The sequence below is a fragment of the Alosa alosa genome, chromosome 19 (assembly GCF_017589495.1).
Source record: "Alosa alosa isolate M-15738 ecotype Scorff River chromosome 19, AALO_Geno_1.1, whole genome shotgun sequence".
NCBI lineage: Eukaryota > Metazoa > Chordata > Actinopteri > Clupeiformes > Clupeidae > Alosa > Alosa alosa.
In genome coordinates this window covers 21138058-21154908 of record NC_063207.1, presented here as the reverse complement: position 1 = coordinate 21154908, position 16851 = coordinate 21138058, and the positions used below count along the sequence as shown (strand labels likewise).

Sequence of the window (16851 nt, the reverse complement as noted above, 5' to 3'; positions counted from 1 at the left end):
CCGAAGACCCAAATTTGCAGACAATAGAGCCTTTGTCTAAAGCAGGTGGATGCTCTCCCCTGCGGAGTAACCAGATAGCCTCTGGAGTCTCCAGCTGATACTTGACATCAGTGCCTTCTGACCTTAGCTGTCAATGTTGCATATTATGTATGAAATTCAGGGTGTGCATTGTGCTTATTAAACCAGATACACTGTCGTGTTTGACTGTGGAAGGGGTGGAATGCTTCAGGATCAACTGAATCCTTGCATGTTACACCACTGCTGCCATCCTGTGGTCTAAAGCCCAAATAGTGCAAAGCTTCTGTATATCTCCATGCTTGAAACCAACCTCAGTAACACTGAAGCTTGTGTGTTTGTATATTACAAAAAAAGAGTACAAATCTTCCCTCTTTAGTGTTTTGTCTGGGCGTGTTGTTCTGTTGAGGTGAGAACGGTTTGATGTGATGAATGAACAGAGCAGTGCTCTCTGCGGCTCGATGGAGAGCTAGAGACAAGCTGTGACTGACTGACACACTGAACAGCTGCTTGGGATTCAAAGCCTATTTGAAAGTAATTAAACTAATTAAGTGAGAATTAGCACTGTTTGCCCCTCACTGCACACCGTATGGACCTCTAGCCACCTGGAAATCAAGTGGGACCTCAACAGGCAGTTATGCTGAGCTTATGAGATATAAAGGGAATCAAGTTTGACTTGACTATTGTGGCAGTATTACACAAAATACTGGATTGGGTTAATTAGGCTAAAAGGCAGATAATAGTTTGTTCTCACGGAAGCAATTAACTTTGCCTCAATAGCTCTAGACGTCAAACATTAAAGGTCTTGTCTGGTACACTAAAGCAGAATATGGGATTTTATGTCTAATTAGTGGTGCTTTTATAGGTTGCTTTTATAACACAAAATCTTCAGTAAACAATGAAAAGCTCTATTGCAAAATCTCCCCAATCAATCCCCAATCAATCTCCAGACACAAGTACGTCCTTAAGAACTTTTTCAGACTGTTTGCCATGCTTGATTGCTCTTACCAGTGCATCGTTAATCCGGCCTGAAGAGTTTGTTTGTCTAAGGGAATGTGTTGCGGAGCAGGGAGGGTGTGGGGACGGGGGGGGGTGTTGCTGAGGGGGGTAAGACATCTGCCCGTGCATCTGACAGCGAGCAGAGCAGCTTGCTGCCGGGATACCTGAGAGGATTGAGGCGCTCTGTGCACTGCTGACAGGCCCCGACACCAACAGACCTCTGGGGGCTTTACCGTCAACACGGACACGGCTTAGTCCACATTACACAATCCCCTACACACACAAACACACACACATACACACGCACGCACGCAAGCACACACACACATGGACAAACACATATACTGTACATGCACACACAAGCAGACGACCAGCTCTCAACTCTCTCAAGCTTAAAAGCTAACAAATCTCCACACAGGGGCAGTTGTAAGCAAACTAGTTCAAGCTAGCATGTAACAAACCAGCCACAATGCACTCTTTCCCTACTCACATGTCAAAAATCACAGTGGTTGAAAACTGAGGCCTCTGTGTTGGGGCGATATACATCGGCAAGCAAGCCGCAGCCTGCCCTTGCCGTGCGTGAGCACTTCCAAAGACCCATTATACAGTCAGATTACACGCTGCCAGTAAACAGAGGCACAGGGGGGAAAAGGAACTTGTCTGAACCTCTAAACCGCAGTCAAAGCCCACCAAAAGAGTCCCACAGCCACAGGGCCAAGGCTATAATGTCTTTTGATATGAATTACTGGGCTGACAATTGGTGAGAAAGCATTGGTTTCAGCACCTATTAATGTAAGTCACGAGCAGGCACGGCAGCGGAATGTAAACACTGCACACGCTTGGAGGAAACTCAACCTCACATCAAGCTAATTTTACAAGACTCCCAGTTTTTGGGCTGCCAAGCCTGGGCAAATACAGAGTGTATGCTAGTACAAAAGTGAAAAGGAAAAAGGAAAAAGGGAAGCCATTTTGAATCTGGTAAAGATTCAAACGAAAACAATAATGAATGAAGAAAGGGCTTAAAAGAAAAGAAAACAACTCTACAGAACTCTACCTCGACTCCGTTCTTGGCGAGCGTGAGTAGGGGTGGGGTTTGGGGGCCGTCTGGGTTGCAGCAGTGGGGTCCCCTTGCGGTGGACGGGTCCTGCCAGGGGCCTGGGGGCCCAGAGGGCGTCCTGCTGCTGGTGGATCTTGGAGGTGAGGAGGCGGCGGCGAAGGCTGCCCTCCGTCTTGGGCTGCAGCCGGTGGCTGTACAGGGGCAGCAGCTCGTCCTCGTCCTCGTAGTACCGCCGGTTCCAGCACTTGGTCGACGGCTCGGTCGAGAGGCAGTCCACGTAGGCGATCATGGTGGCCGCTACTGAGGGGGCGTGAGGAACGCCACCACCTCTCTCCTACACTTCTTCTTCTTCACAGGCCTCCACCTCTATCGCTTTCACTTCTCGTGCCTCCAAAGAAGTGTCACCTCCACCGACCCCCAGTGTCGCTCACAAAGACAAGCTTGCAATGACCTCGAGAACTTGCTGACGATGATACGGTTCTTTGCGGAAGTGAAAGTCCAGTTCATGCAGCAAAACTGCTGCGTTTTGACCCCCTCGGACGAAGCGTCATGCATTCAAGAGAACTGACGATTATCTGTTTACCAACATTATCCTTCCTCTTTGCGAAAGGGAATCTGAGGGAACGGGGACAGAAGCAGCTGGTCAAACCAGATCCTCCTGCGCACCTCTCCTCTAATGTCCAGCCAGGGAGCCGCTGAGACTGGACAGCAGTGGCTCCTTCGGTCTGCTCCTCGCCTGCGGATAAGCTCTTAACCCCAGATTATCCCGTCGCCTCCCAGCCATGCTGAGGAAAGGCTATTCCCCCTCACAGATGCTCAGTGAAGGCAGGTGAGAACCGCTTTACCTCCACCTGGACGTCACGTCAGGCTGTTGTTTAATGACCCAGAGTGCAGAGATGAAGGCGTGGCTGGTGGCCATAAAGTAACCAGTCAAAATGTACAGTGACAAAAACAAAATCACAAATATTTCTAAACAGTCAGACACAGACACTTATCCTTGTATCCTTGAAAAGAATGCAGCAACAAATATTCCACATAAAACTGGTCAAAACATGTACTCCAATAAACCAAATGTTAGATTTTATGGAGAACAGCACTTCACCATAATTACTAACTGCCAGTGGCAGACAGTGCCACTAAATGCCCTCATAATGGAAGAGGAACACTTGCTAAGACTGGCAATTAGCCCAGAAGAACATAGATAGCCGCAGAGCTCCACCTACTGGTGATTACACACTTTGCACCAAACTTTGCACAGAAGAGACCATTTATGTTGACTGGGTGGTGTGTGATGCAGAGTGTGATGTGTGAATGATGTGTGATGCCTTACACAACAAAGGGACGTGCAGTGGATTTGTTGTGACAAACCTCTGCTAATGTCTTCAAAATACAGGAGCTGAATACTGTAGTCACAACACTGCTTGGCAAACAAGCTACATTATGCTTGTGCCAGTCATCACTGCAAAGGCTGAGAGATATTTTAAGAACAACAAGAATCCAGGGTGTGGGACCTCCGTTCAGAAAAGCACGCAAGTACAAAACCCACAGTCCTTTCATCTGCACCCAAGAGTATCTGTGTATGTAATGAATAAAAAAAACTCTTTCAGGAGGTCTTTTGACCATGTAGGCCAGAGAGATGAGACTAACTGTCTATTATCACGAGCAGGAACTGGGATCCCGGATCCTCCTAAGACCTGTATTTAACTTCGCCCAAGCAGAACCAGAGAGCAGATTAAGCCAACGAGCAACTGATTAGGTCTCATTAAATAAACGCTCCGCAAAGAAAAAAAAAGGGAAAAAAAGGGAAGAAAACCTGACCTCATCCTCATGGCAGGCAGCTTGCGGAGCCACAGGAGAAAGAGGAACCCGCCCTCCTTCCAGGGTTCTCCTGGAAGCGACCCCCACCCTCAACCCCACCCCCAACCCAAACCACCATCCCAAACCCCAACCCCAACCAACCCACTTAGCCAGCCAGCCCAGAAACTGGAGAGCAGGGCGTGGGGTGGATTGGGTTGGGGGGAGATCTTAACCTTTCCCCCTGCCAAAAGCCTGAAACCACACAGGATTGCCCTGCTGCAAAACAGAGCTTAGCACAAAAAGCTGTTGCTTCCGGCTCCGAACGCCTCTGTTTTCCATGGCTTCTGGTGGGCTTGGAACTCAATTTGAAGTCTGTTGGTGTTCTTTCTCTCTTTGCTTTGTCTTTGCTTATCTCACCGTCAAACACACATTTATATTTGAGCTCATATTGAGATCAGAGGTTTACAGAGAGGTTTTTCTGGAGCTCAGAAATAAAAGTCTTAGGAGCGTAGGATTTTAGCCCCCGTTCCTCTGCTCCTTCCCTTTGCTCCAACTGAGTTCCTCTCCAACATTGAGAGCGAAAGGCTCTCGTCCAGACTCTTTGTTCTCGGCCAGAACAATCTTAGTGAGCTGGCTGTTGTTGTGGTAGTTTGGTCACTGGCCTGTCCAGTCATCTGGATTTACTTACACGGTGACGATCCCTGCTTGTTTCACTCATGCTGGCCTGTCCAGCACCCCGTGTGTCTCTGCAAGAGAAATCACTTTGTCCCAAAAAGCCATCACAGATTTGTTTTCCCCTCCTCAGCTGAAACAAACCTGTTGAAAGCAGGCCTATAGGGGTCTATCACATGACAGCCTGCTCTGTTGTAATGGGGATTTTGTCCAACACCCAAATGTCACTGAGTTTTTTTTGTTTTGCTTTAAGGAAATAAACAGCTATGGGGTGTTTTGAGAATTGACGGTTACAGAGATAAATTCCGTAATGGATGCTTAAGGCTTCACAACATCCCTTGATTGAAGAGTGCAAGATTATAGCTACATTGGCCATTGCAAATGACATACGACAAAGCCAAGAACTGTAATATATGGCTCATGACCTGAGGACAACCTGCACTCTTTCTGTCATGCAAAAACAAAATTTGATGATCTTACGCTTCACCTAGTTGTAGTTTGCCAGGAACTGTGTTGACTGAGATACACAAATACACAAAGTAAGAGGAGGTGCATCTAAATCTCACCACTCTCACAGTATGAAGGAAATTCCAACCTCACTAAGGATCTGCTCTTATAAGAAAACACTCCCTGATCCTGAGAGCACACAGACAACACCTGTTGCTCAGATGAAGCAACTCTATGAGCTCAAGTCTCCATAGAGAATAAGCTCAGTCTCTGGGAGCCTCCAGATGTGTTAAGCCTCTACCCCAGAGATCACACAAACCACTGCCCCTCAATGGAGATTATGTTCTCCTGTGAGGAGACCGTCTCCGCCAGGCACACAACGCAGCTCCCCCCGCGTCCCTACCCAGCTTCCTCTGTGCTTAGCCAAGTGCACTGGACCAGTGTCCAGCCACCCACCGCAAGACTGGGAGGCCCAGAACAATGGTTGCCATGGCGTCACTGGTGCTTTATTCTGATTGGATCACCTGCTGTTCCAGACGACTGTTTTCTTCTTGTTCTGCAACCTCCTTCCTCGCTTCCTTCTCCCCCAGTTTGGGAGCTGTTGGGGTTAATTTGGGGGACAACGGCAGCAATTAGTTTCTCACAGTGCCAGTCGTTTGTTTACAGGAAAACGGTGCGGGTGGAAAAACATCTGATGCCACTGAGGAACACGGGGCCTGTGGTGTCAGCATGTGACATTACACTTGAGAATGGTGGACGCACAGGGGCAGGAAGCTCACCTCGTCCTTTTCCATGAGAATATTTCCTACGTTTCCCTGACAAAACACTGTGACGGAAAGATGACCCACATGGAGGTCAAATAAGAGGCCTTAGGTCACATACTAATGTTTGACATGGAAATTTGGAAATGGTGGAAGGTAATGATGTTTGAATCTGGAACAGATTCAAAAGAAAATAATATGACTGAAGAGAGGGGGTTTTGGAAATAATGTAAGTGTAAGCGCAATTATGAGTTCTGATCCACTGTTGATTATCTAATCTCTATTGCAATCTTATAAGCAGAAAAAAATAAATACATTTAAAAAGTTACATAAAACACAAAGTGCAATTGCATTAAAGGTGACTTCTCAAGAGCCTGCAATCTAATCGTATTTCCTTTCTCGTTGGCCTGAGGACTGGTGTGTCTTTGCAGTTCCATCTGGGCTCCTAACCGCCCTGTGGCTTGTGGGATGGAGGAAGATGCATGTCTTAGTCACAACAGCTGGACAGCACTCACTGCCATTTGGTTATGCATTCTGTGGAAAGTAACGAAATGGCTTTCAGATATGTGGAGGCACATACTCTCCGTCTACCTCTCTCTCTCTGTCTCTCTCTTTCTCTCTCACACACACACACACACACAGACACACACACTTGCTAGCAGTAAAACCATAATGTGTTTTACTGGATAATGGCTGTAATCACTGCCATCTTAATTTCACTCATAAGTCCTATTACAGTCCTGTACATAAACTTTCCAAAATACTCCAGCCTGGCGGAAAAAACAACAGCAACATCATTCTTATCTGACACAACAACATCCCGATTTGGGAATCTGAACTTTTGTCATTGTGCATGCAATTGTTAAATAACCCAAAACATCTTTGGCTGTTTGTTGGCATAATATCATTATTGTGCGTTGGCGTGCATTAAGGACAGTAAATTCAATGTCAGCCTATTTGTCAGTGCAGGCTTGGGCAAACAAAAACGCGTCATTAAAATGCCTGTGACACATTGTGTCAGGCCCAGCATGTTTGGAATGCCTTTGGTTAAATATAGACAGCAAGGGGGCTTTGCAACGCTTGGGTTGACTTTTTCATTCACACACACATACATGTAGCCTCTTTCTCTCTCTCTCTCAACTCCCCCACCCATCTCATTCCCGTCCCAAAACTGTTGACTCTGGAGCCAGTGGTCTGAGGTCAAGATTCCAGATGACCCCTCCAGTGGTGCCTATGAGGCGGGAGTCTCCCTCGTGCCCCTTCCTGGCTCTCCCTGTCTGCTCCAGACTCCCCCAAAAACAAAACACCAAAGCCAGTCGCACCTCTCCACCAACCCCCACCACCAGACCCCATGTGAAACAAATGCCTCCCTCCCCTGCAGTTAGAGCTGACTCATCACAGCTCATGAAAGGTGCCTCTATTCACCAACTGCGGGCAGTTCACGTCACACACCGTGACCATGTTTAAACAGTGCATGTGGTTAAAAGGGGGATTTCTGCAGCCTCCCTTAAGAGTAGCACAAGGGCATTTTTCTTTTTTCATTCTTTTTTTTCCATTTTTTTTTTAAATGGAAATTTTACGAGAACAAATCTTGCTCTCGCTGACCCAGATTCGAGGTCTCTCCTCTCCTCCCCTCTACAAGGGACGGAGAGTACGTATAGGGAGGTGGTCACAGCGAGCTGCAAAGTCAACATTTACCCTGAAGCTAAACATTTACGTGGAATCGAGTCCTGGGGAGCAAAACATACAGTCGCTTGATATGTCTGGACTCTTTAGGAAGTTTATTCTGATTCTGCTGATGCTAACGGGTCACCTGGGCTACGAGTTTGATACAGTTCTTATCTAGCCTCTCCTGCCATCAGATTGGCTCATCTACTGTATCAGTGGCATCAGATACGCATGGCTCAAGTTGCATCCTGAGAGTGTGAGTCAGCGCTGGCCTGGATGGTTTCAACTGCTGCTTTCAGTCAAAAACTTTGCTCAGTTTTCCAAAGCAAGAAAAACGTTTTTTTTTTCTTCTTTCTTTTTTTCTTCTGGAATTTATGATCCTTTATTCCATGATCTAAATTCCAGAATACCAGTGATACCCTACAAAGGGACTGGCACTAACCCCACAGCTGGATGGGCCTCCATGGTGTGTGTGTGTGTGTGTGTGTGTGTGTGTGTGTGTGCAATTTTATAAAAGCAAGAAATGATGCTGACACCTTATTTAGGTCAGCATGAAACAGTCGCACAAGGCAGAGAACCCAAAAGAGCAGGCAGTCTGTCCAAGGGCATTTTCCCATAATCCCTTTTACTTGCAATTCAGTCAGCATGAAATTCATTCACTGGAGTAGTAGAGGTGATATCTGATAGTGGTACATTTGCAGTAATCTACTAGTAGTGCAGCGTAAAAAAGTGGCAAACAATCAAACAGTCACTGCAGAACACTCTTTGTTGAGCACCAACGTATAATCGACAAGACCTAAAACAATATCGGGACATGTGCGATCATCCATGGATCAAACGATATCAGAGTGGACAGCGCTTCCTCACACTTTCCATACCTCCTGATGGGCCGGGACAAGCCGGAGCCTCTCACGGGCGTTTCTGGGTCACCCATGGTTTAATACATTAAAAGAAATTTTCTCCCACAGAAGATGGCTTTCAACTGCTTTAAACCAAATTAACCCTAACAGGATTCCACAGCAGTGCCGCCTCCAGAACCCTTGTGAGTGTGGGAGAGAGAGAGAGAGAGAGAGAGAGAGAGAGAGAGAGAGAGAGAGAGAGGACAAGGACAGGCTCTCTTCTCTGATACCCCTCTACTCTGCTCTGTCCGTGAGTGGAAGGCGACGGCCTGACATGCTCCTCCTGTCCCACGTCCTCCCCAACTGACATCGGCCTGGCGGCTGGTTAGGCCAAGGTCAATGTCAATCATGTGACTGCAGCTTCTGAATAATTACGTTTCTTCATTTAACATGAGGTTCTTATCCCATTCTACTTACAACTGAGAAACAACATCCAATTGTTGTAATAACAAAAATAACATTTTAGTAAAATGTAAGAAAAAGTAAAGTAAAAGTGAAATTTCACTGTCAAATCTTACCTTGCAACACACAATCGCTCACAAAGGTTTGAATGCAAACACAATACACCACAAATAATGGCATAAAAATGGTTAAAGTAGAGTTATGCTGCAGGCAGAGTCCCTACTTGATTCCTTGATGCTGACATAATACTAAAAACAAGGCTGATGCTGGGTACAGGCTGTCTGTTTTCTTTGTGGATGGGGAGTGTGGAGACGCCTGCGGTTCTAACGGCCCTACAGAGCCGAAATGAAAACATGGTGGCGCACAACGCCGGCCCAGGCCCGGAGGAAGCGTGTGTAAAGACACTGGAGCAGATGTGTGTGTGTGTGTAGTCTTAAAAAGCTGGATTGTTTTCAGTCTTCTCAGGTGCTGCTGTGAGGATGGAGAGGCCTGCGTGCCTGCCTGTCCTGACTTGTAACTGAAGCTCTGCTCCTGAGGTGTGTGTGTGTGTGTGTGTGTGTGTGTGTGTGTGTGTGTGTGTGTCCTGACTTGTACCTACAGCTTTGCTCCTGAGGGGTGTGTGTGTGTGTGGGGGCTGAAAGCTCACAGCTGTGAGAAAACGGGAAAATCAAAGCATACTCCACAGATAAGATTAAAATAAGCTTGCGTGTGTGTGTGTGTGTGTGTGTGTGTGTGTGTGTGTGTGTAAGCATCTTGCATTCCTATTAGCCATAATCTCCTGATGATCTGCCATAATGCATTTTTTATTGGGGATCATAGATCACAGGGTAACGGTAAACTACTCCTACACACAGACTGCACAATGAAATTACATAAAACGATGGCAGCCAGGCCAGTATATGAAGCTTAACCTCGCCATGCTCTGCACATTGTTGGCCGGCCCACTTCAGTTGGCCGGAGCAAACAGGTCATGAATGGGGGGCCTGGTCGGGTGGACGGGTCATCTGTACTATTCACTTACACTCTTTTGCTGCATGTTTGGCCCAGTTAAGTAGCAGCGTGTGCGTGAGTGTGAGGAAGGAACGTGAAACTCTCATGGCAAACAGTTTTCTTACATATGTTCCATTCAGGTCCCTTTCAGACACCTCATTCACACAGACGACTCATGCGCGAAAAACGAGATCAGCTTTTGTTCGCCTCCCCCAGCCAGGGAGTAAACACCCCCCACAGGAGACAGACCGAGAGACGCGCTACACTTGCTGTGCCCCGACTCCATCCCCCCCAAACACCCCCCCCACCCCACACACACACACCCCTCATCCTACCCCCAACCCCCCCACACCCCCTGTTTTTGTATTTTTGTCTGTCTGTGCAATTCATGTGCACTCAAATTGCCATGTTAAAACATTCTCCCTCCGGTCAGAGAAAAGTCAGAGCCACGGAGTGCGTTCTTCTCCTATCAGGAGCTGGGTCGCTGCCCGACTTGCAAGCCGTGGGTCACTCCAAAATGACAAGAGGTGGCCAGTGTCACCCATCCGAAAAAAACAGGTCACAGCCCTTAGGGGATTACTTGTGGTTGGACGTGAGACACGACACAAGCCATGAAAGAAAGGTCAAAAGATAACGCCATGGCAGGAGGTTCCGGAGTAGCAGAGAGAGAGATGGAGAGAGAGAGAGATAGAGAGAGGAAGAGAGAGAGAGAGAGAGAAAGAGAGAGAGATGGAGAGAAAGAGAGAGGAAGAGCCAACACAACAGAAGCCACCTGACCACTCATCCAAAACAAACTTGGGAGAGTGAAATCCCATCCCACCAACCACCACTCTACTAACCCAACATCCCCAACCACCACTCTACTACCCCAACAGCCCCAACCACCACTCTACTACCCCAACAGCCCCACCAACCACCACTCTACTACCCCAACAGCTCTTATTATATACCCCCCCTCTCTCTACACCAGGGCTGTTGCCCTGGACAAAAAGCCCTCTATCACAGGGGATTCAGTGTGTGTGCGTGTGTGTGTGACAGCCTAAAAACACCCACACCCATACTCTCTCTCACACACACACACACACACACACACACGCACACACACACACACACGCCATCCACACACACACACACACACACACACACACACACACACACACACACACACACACACACACACACACACACACACACACAGACAGACACACAGACACACACACACACACTGCAACGAAATGTAAGTATGGTACTGTAGAAGGCTGCACTCCAATGGCACTGTACTCTTCACAGAGGGAAGGGAAAGAAAGAGGTAGCCTATAAAACAGCAACACTCTCCCCAACATGAAAGCCGAGGGCATTTCCACAGCTCCACGAGTGCACCGAGTTCTTATCACATGAGTGACATCAAGCACAAAGACAAACACAGAGGTGAATCATTGCAGCTGCGAGTGCAAGACAATGATCTAGCGCAGCTAAAACACAATGGAGGGGTACAGAGCTCCCAATTCCCCTCTCCCTCTCTCTCTCCCTCCCTCTCTCTCTCCCTCCCTCATTTCCCTCGCGAACAGCTGGAAGCTCCCTCTTCATCACCGCGCAAAACTTTTGGCAGAGTCGCCATAACTCTCCTTCGCTCTGACAGGGGCTCTCCTTTCCTCCCTCTCTCCCTCCCTCTCTCTCTCCCTCCACTGCCTCCTGCAGCTCCAACACGCCACTCCACGTCTCCGCAACATAACAAAAGAAACAAGAGCAGACGAGCCCAGCACCTCTAGAGAGAGAGAGAGAGAGAGAGAGAGAGTGTGTGTGTGTGTGTGTGTGCCGGGATCGTTCTTCCTCCCCGAGTCTTTCTTTCCTCTTTGTCCTCCCTCGCTCTCTTTTTTCGCCCCCTCTGCACTCGTTCCCAGCCAAGCGGCTGCTGGCTACACGAGCCCTTCACAGCCAACTTGTGTGAGAAGAGTGAAGGGTTTGCGTCTAACTGTCCATATGCGTGAGAAGAGTGAAGGGTTTGCGTCTAACTGTCCATATGTGTGAGAAGAGTGAAGGGTTTGTGTTGCCATGCAGGCGTGATGAGAAAAGAGCCCTCTTACCTTTCAGGCAGAACATGTTCCCCTCTCCTCTCCTGGACGCTGCGAGTGTTAAAATGTGTCAGAGAGGGAGAGAGAGGAGAGCGGTGTCCTCACACAGCCCAAGCCCAGGGTCTGAGTCTGCAGCTCTCTTTCTCTCTGTTTTGCTCTCTCTCTCTCTCTCTCTCTCTCTCTCTCTCTCTCTCTCTCTCTCTCTCTCTTTTTCTCTCACCCCCAGCCCTCCCCTCTCATCTGCACGCCTCATTTGTTGCACACATATTCGTAGTCACTCATACACACACACACACACACACACACACACACACGCATACTGACACAGGTCCATACACACAACACTCTCATCTCTCTCTCTCTCTCTCTGTGACTCCCCCTCCTGTCTCTCTATCTATCTGTCACTCCCTCTCATACTGACACACAAACACACACAGTTCACACATAGTAATTCTCTCTCTCTCTCTCTCTCCCTACCTCCCCTCTGTCTCTATCACTCACTCTCTGTCTCCCCCATATACACACAAAAACACGCACAACAGGGCACGTTGCCAACTCATGCTGTATGGGAAAACACTGACCAATCCCACGCCTTCTCTACATGGAGGAGGTGGAATATGGGAAAACACTGACCAATCCCACGCCTTCTCTACATGGAGGAGGCGGAGTAGAGGAGAGTGCAAGTCAGAGCAGGAGGAGTTGGGGAGGGAGAGAGAAAGAAAGAAAGAAAGAAAGAAAGAAAGAAAGAAAGAAAGAAAAAGAAAAAAAAAGAAAAAAAGAAAGAAAGAAAGAGAGAAGAGAGAGGAAGGGAGAGATGCACTCTGACCTTTCTCAGGTCAGACAGCTCTTCTGGCCCCCTCCCACACACACACACACACACACACACACACACACACATCCACACACACACACACACACATTCACACCCACACACACATCCCTTCTGGCGGCGGCAGCCTCTGGGGCAATTGTTCTGAAATAAAACCGTCAGCAGTTACGGGCTTTGCGCACAAAATGCAGGCGTGAAATCTGCCAAATCCCCATGGCACTAATTGTTTACAATCAAAACAAACTAGTGTCCAGAGAGGGGCTTTTACATCAGCTCAGTCATCTCCACTCAACCCCGCAAACACGAGCTGGCAAACACCCGCACCACGCTTTCTTATTATACCAAAACTCCAGCAATTCCCAGCCAAAAACTGTTTCCCTTTGGAATTGAAAACTGCGCATATGCTTGGATCTGATAAGCCTTATCTGTGAATGCATACTCACTTGTTTCTCACATCCACTTCGTGGGAAGCGTTTGAACATAACACGGTGATAGCATTATGAAATCTACAGCGTGTCTCCGTACAGATACCACTTTGACATCATATGTTTTGAATGACACATCAACTGATGCACAACATTATCCTGACTTTCATCAGCCTAGAGGCAATGCCAGGAAAGAGGCCTTTCACCCACAGAACTACACTATACACAGCACTTAGTGTACAATTCATACTTAATGAATAGTTAATGAAAAGTAAGAAAACAAAGCTTTGCCCCACCCAAGGAAATAATGCCTTATCTAAAACTATCAATCATTTTAAAAGTGTGGCTAACTACACTCAGCTAGTAACAGATGTAAGATTTGTTCTATACACACGGAAGGCTGATGTTTCTGATACTGAGAGTAAAAACAAACACATTGTGTTTCGAAATGTTCAGTATAGTTCCAAAAAGAGACAATTCTATACGCACAGCCATGGATCAGGGAAAACAAACCTGTTTGCCTTCTGTGTGTCATGAGTCTTAAGTTAAAGGTATTTTGAGGCATGTTCGCATATAACACAAAAAAATGTCCTTGAAGTGTGATTAAAAAAACTGATTGAAGGAAAGAAGAGAGAGAGAATGGATTCTACTCTCGCCATCTACGCACGACACCTTTGAGCCTCAGCATTACTCATGACAAAACTGCTCAAATGCACAAAACATTTTATACACACTGTTCAATAACAATGTAGGTCAGCTGTATGGAGAGGTGGGGAGTGTTCCCTGTCTCTTTATCTCGATAGCGCGGTTACCATAGTGTGTGGTAATGGGAGAAGGAGGTCACCACACACACATGACCCTGTGAGATTATGTGACAGCACATCCAGCCAGATCAAAATGTCCTACACCCTTCCAAGCGGGGCTGCACAAAAATCCATTGAGAAGCCATTTGTTGGTCAAATAGTGTACATCCCTGCCTGATAAGCACTAATGCCTGTCATTAATATGGTGATTATCACGGCACATTCAGTAACAGACACAAATCTAAACGTACTAAACCCTCTCCAGTGGGAGCGATTTTCATTTTGGGTCCAGTCACTCTGCCAGATAATATACTATGCTGGAAGGTTACCAGGGCAGATTGAGTTGCAGTTGTACTGTAGAACTGTCTGTTCTTTTTAACACTGGACTCTTATGAGACTCTGTCTTTCCTAGTAGGGTGGAATGCGTCGGATATGGCAAACTACCTGACCAGAGAGTGGATGCTGAGGCTCAGTTAATCTATACAGGCTCTCATTAAGGCCTCATTTAAAGGGTATGCTTATTTAAATTATACCACTGCTTGGTTGAATTTCCTATTGTGATGCAGTATTTACAACATCAATTATTTTTCAGGTAATTGCACACCTATGAAGTAGGCAGCTCCAGTTTTTTAGCCGTATCACATTAGTATATGAATGCGCCAAATTCACGCTGCATCAAAGCTATAATCACCTTCAACACTCCACACTCTGGGGTTTCAGGTAATGTGCTGCCTACTGTACATGGGCAAAGTGTGGCCTACAGTATGTGGATTTAATGATGGGCTGGAGGCTAGAATATGCCTAGTTTAAAACAACTCTCACTTAAAGGCACACTATGCAGGTTTTTTAGCTTAATATGAAAGTTTTTTAGCTTAATTTACCTTCATTTAACAGCTTCAGAGTCATTGGAATGGTTATATGACTTTTTTCGGGTTGAATGGTGGCCGTCTCGCTTCCCCCTAGCGCCTGTGAGCGGAAAAACCACCGTTGCAACTGTGGGCCGGCGGCCTCAGTGTCAGGAGTGTAACGAATTGCTTTACTGCATTCAAATACACATACACGCCAGGCACCGGCTAGAAAAAGGTAGCGATGGAGTTTCTCAGCCATTCGTCATGACAGAGCAAGCGAAAAATAACCAAAAACCGAAAAAAAAAAAACAGTAAGGAAAGTGCCAATACTGCATAGTTTACCTTTAAAACGACATCCGCCTGAGGATGAAGGGCCAGGAGCAATGAGTTGATCAGATAAATTCATCATCTTCATTCACCTGTTCAGCGCTCACCTCTTCACTTCACAGGTGTGCATGAGCATGACATGCAGATGAAAACCTCAGATAAACTCACTTCCAGATAAACTCACTTCCAGATAAATTCACTTCCAGATAAACTCACTTCCAGATAAACTCACTTCCAGGTTCATCTACAGCAATCAGTACCACAATCTTCTCAAGTCAATGTCAACCACACAGGTTTATATAATCCACCCCAGTGGTATCCCTCACTACATGACATACCATAGCAATGAACTTCCTCACTTCTCCATTTCATTCGCTATCCACAAACCTCAAACGCATTTTATACTTTAGCAGACACTCTCAGCAAAATAGATAGGAGCAACTAGACATGTGTTTTCCATCCAGATATTCTGCCTTGCAGCCTTTGTTAGTACCTCCAATTACTTTTGTTTGTTCTTCTAGTAACATAGTTAAAAATACTTTTTGCCATTTTTATTGGTATTTATGTTAAAATAAGAGCAGTTAAAGCTGTCCAGTCAAATTTGACTGCAAACAGTAAAGTAAGGGGGTTAGCAGCAAACAGCGTTTAAAGGTTAAATTGTTGCACTCAAAACTATGATTACGGTATACTGTAGCTAGTAACACACCAACCTCAGAATCCAATGAAATCACAAAGTGATGAAAAATGCTGGGCCAGTTAGATGATTGAGAGTGCTCTGATCTGTATCAGGTCTTAGTGTGAAATGGCTGCAATATCCCAGTTATTGGCAAATACCACTGCATTAGAGGGATAGTGCAGTCTCAAATAGCATTGGAGTCTTGGACTCATGCCCCATGGAAGCCCCCAAAGCACTTACCCTCAATAATATACTAAATGTGTATCCTCTAGTCTACAAGATGTCTATTGAAATAATCCACTGGAATTGGCAATACCATCAGCCTATGGCCTACACAAACACAGACAGAGAAAACACACACACACACACACACCTTTGCTACCATCTCCATCTCTCTGACTACATCCGTGTCCATGTCTTGCGCCTGAGCCTGTGTCCTGCTTACCTAGTCTGTAGCTACGTCTGTTATGTCTGTGAAAGCGGTGCACCTCCACCTCCTCCTCATCTTCCTCTTCCTCCTCTTCCTCCTCCTCGTCTTCCTCACAGAGCTCGGTGAGCGTGAGGTCCCCCTGGCTCTGGCTCCGGCGCGAGGAGTTGCACAGCACCAGCGTGGACATGCAGAAGAGGCTGAGCGACCGCGGGACACAGGCCACCGACGCCTCCGGCCCAGTCCCCACCCCGGCTCTGGCCCGCGCCCCCAGCGACTCCACACTCCTCTCCAGACGCAGGCGCTGCTGTTGGCGCTCCACCCGGGACCACCGCGACACGCAGCCCATCGGCATGGTGACGTCCGGTCACTCCCCACACATACACACACACACTCACAAATCGCTTTCTGTTCAACTCACAGATACCAGCATTGCGGTCTGCTGCCCATTTGCACGACCGCACTCTTCTGGCACACACACTCAAGGGTCACCTCCACGCTGGCCCAACGGTGGCACCACTGCCATCCGCATCGTCAAGAAACAAAACAACATTAGCATGCATCAGCTGTCCCGACACTCACAGGCAACCACTCCACTGAAAGCCTGGCCAAGTTCCAGATGGCCCCGAATAACAACCAAAGCTGGACAAAAGTCACACTTAGTCACACGCGTAGTCTTCCTCAGAGTTTATGGGTAAGCGTTTCCCAGTATTCCTCAGTCCTGGTGACCCGGGGTG

At 47.1% G+C, this 16851-nt stretch overlaps 1 protein-coding gene across 5 annotated transcripts in view; it reads right to left on the bottom strand.

Annotated features, from left to right (window-relative positions):
• nhsl1a (NHS-like 1a) overlaps positions 1-16851 on the bottom strand; it is a 73196-nt gene that overhangs the window by 31731 nt on the left and 24614 nt on the right. Inside the window, exon 1 of one of the 5 annotated variants that reach the window (XM_048227751.1) lies at positions 11792-12107. The exons of 3 other annotated variants lie outside the window; for them this stretch is intronic. In XM_048227751.1, coding sequence (XP_048083708.1) covers positions 11792-11807 — 16 coding nt within the window. In that variant the 5' untranslated portion in view covers positions 11808-12107. Of the gene's footprint in view, positions 1-2068; positions 2683-11791; positions 12108-16851 lie in introns of those variants that run through there. One more of the 5 variants, XM_048227748.1, reaches the window with a different exon arrangement.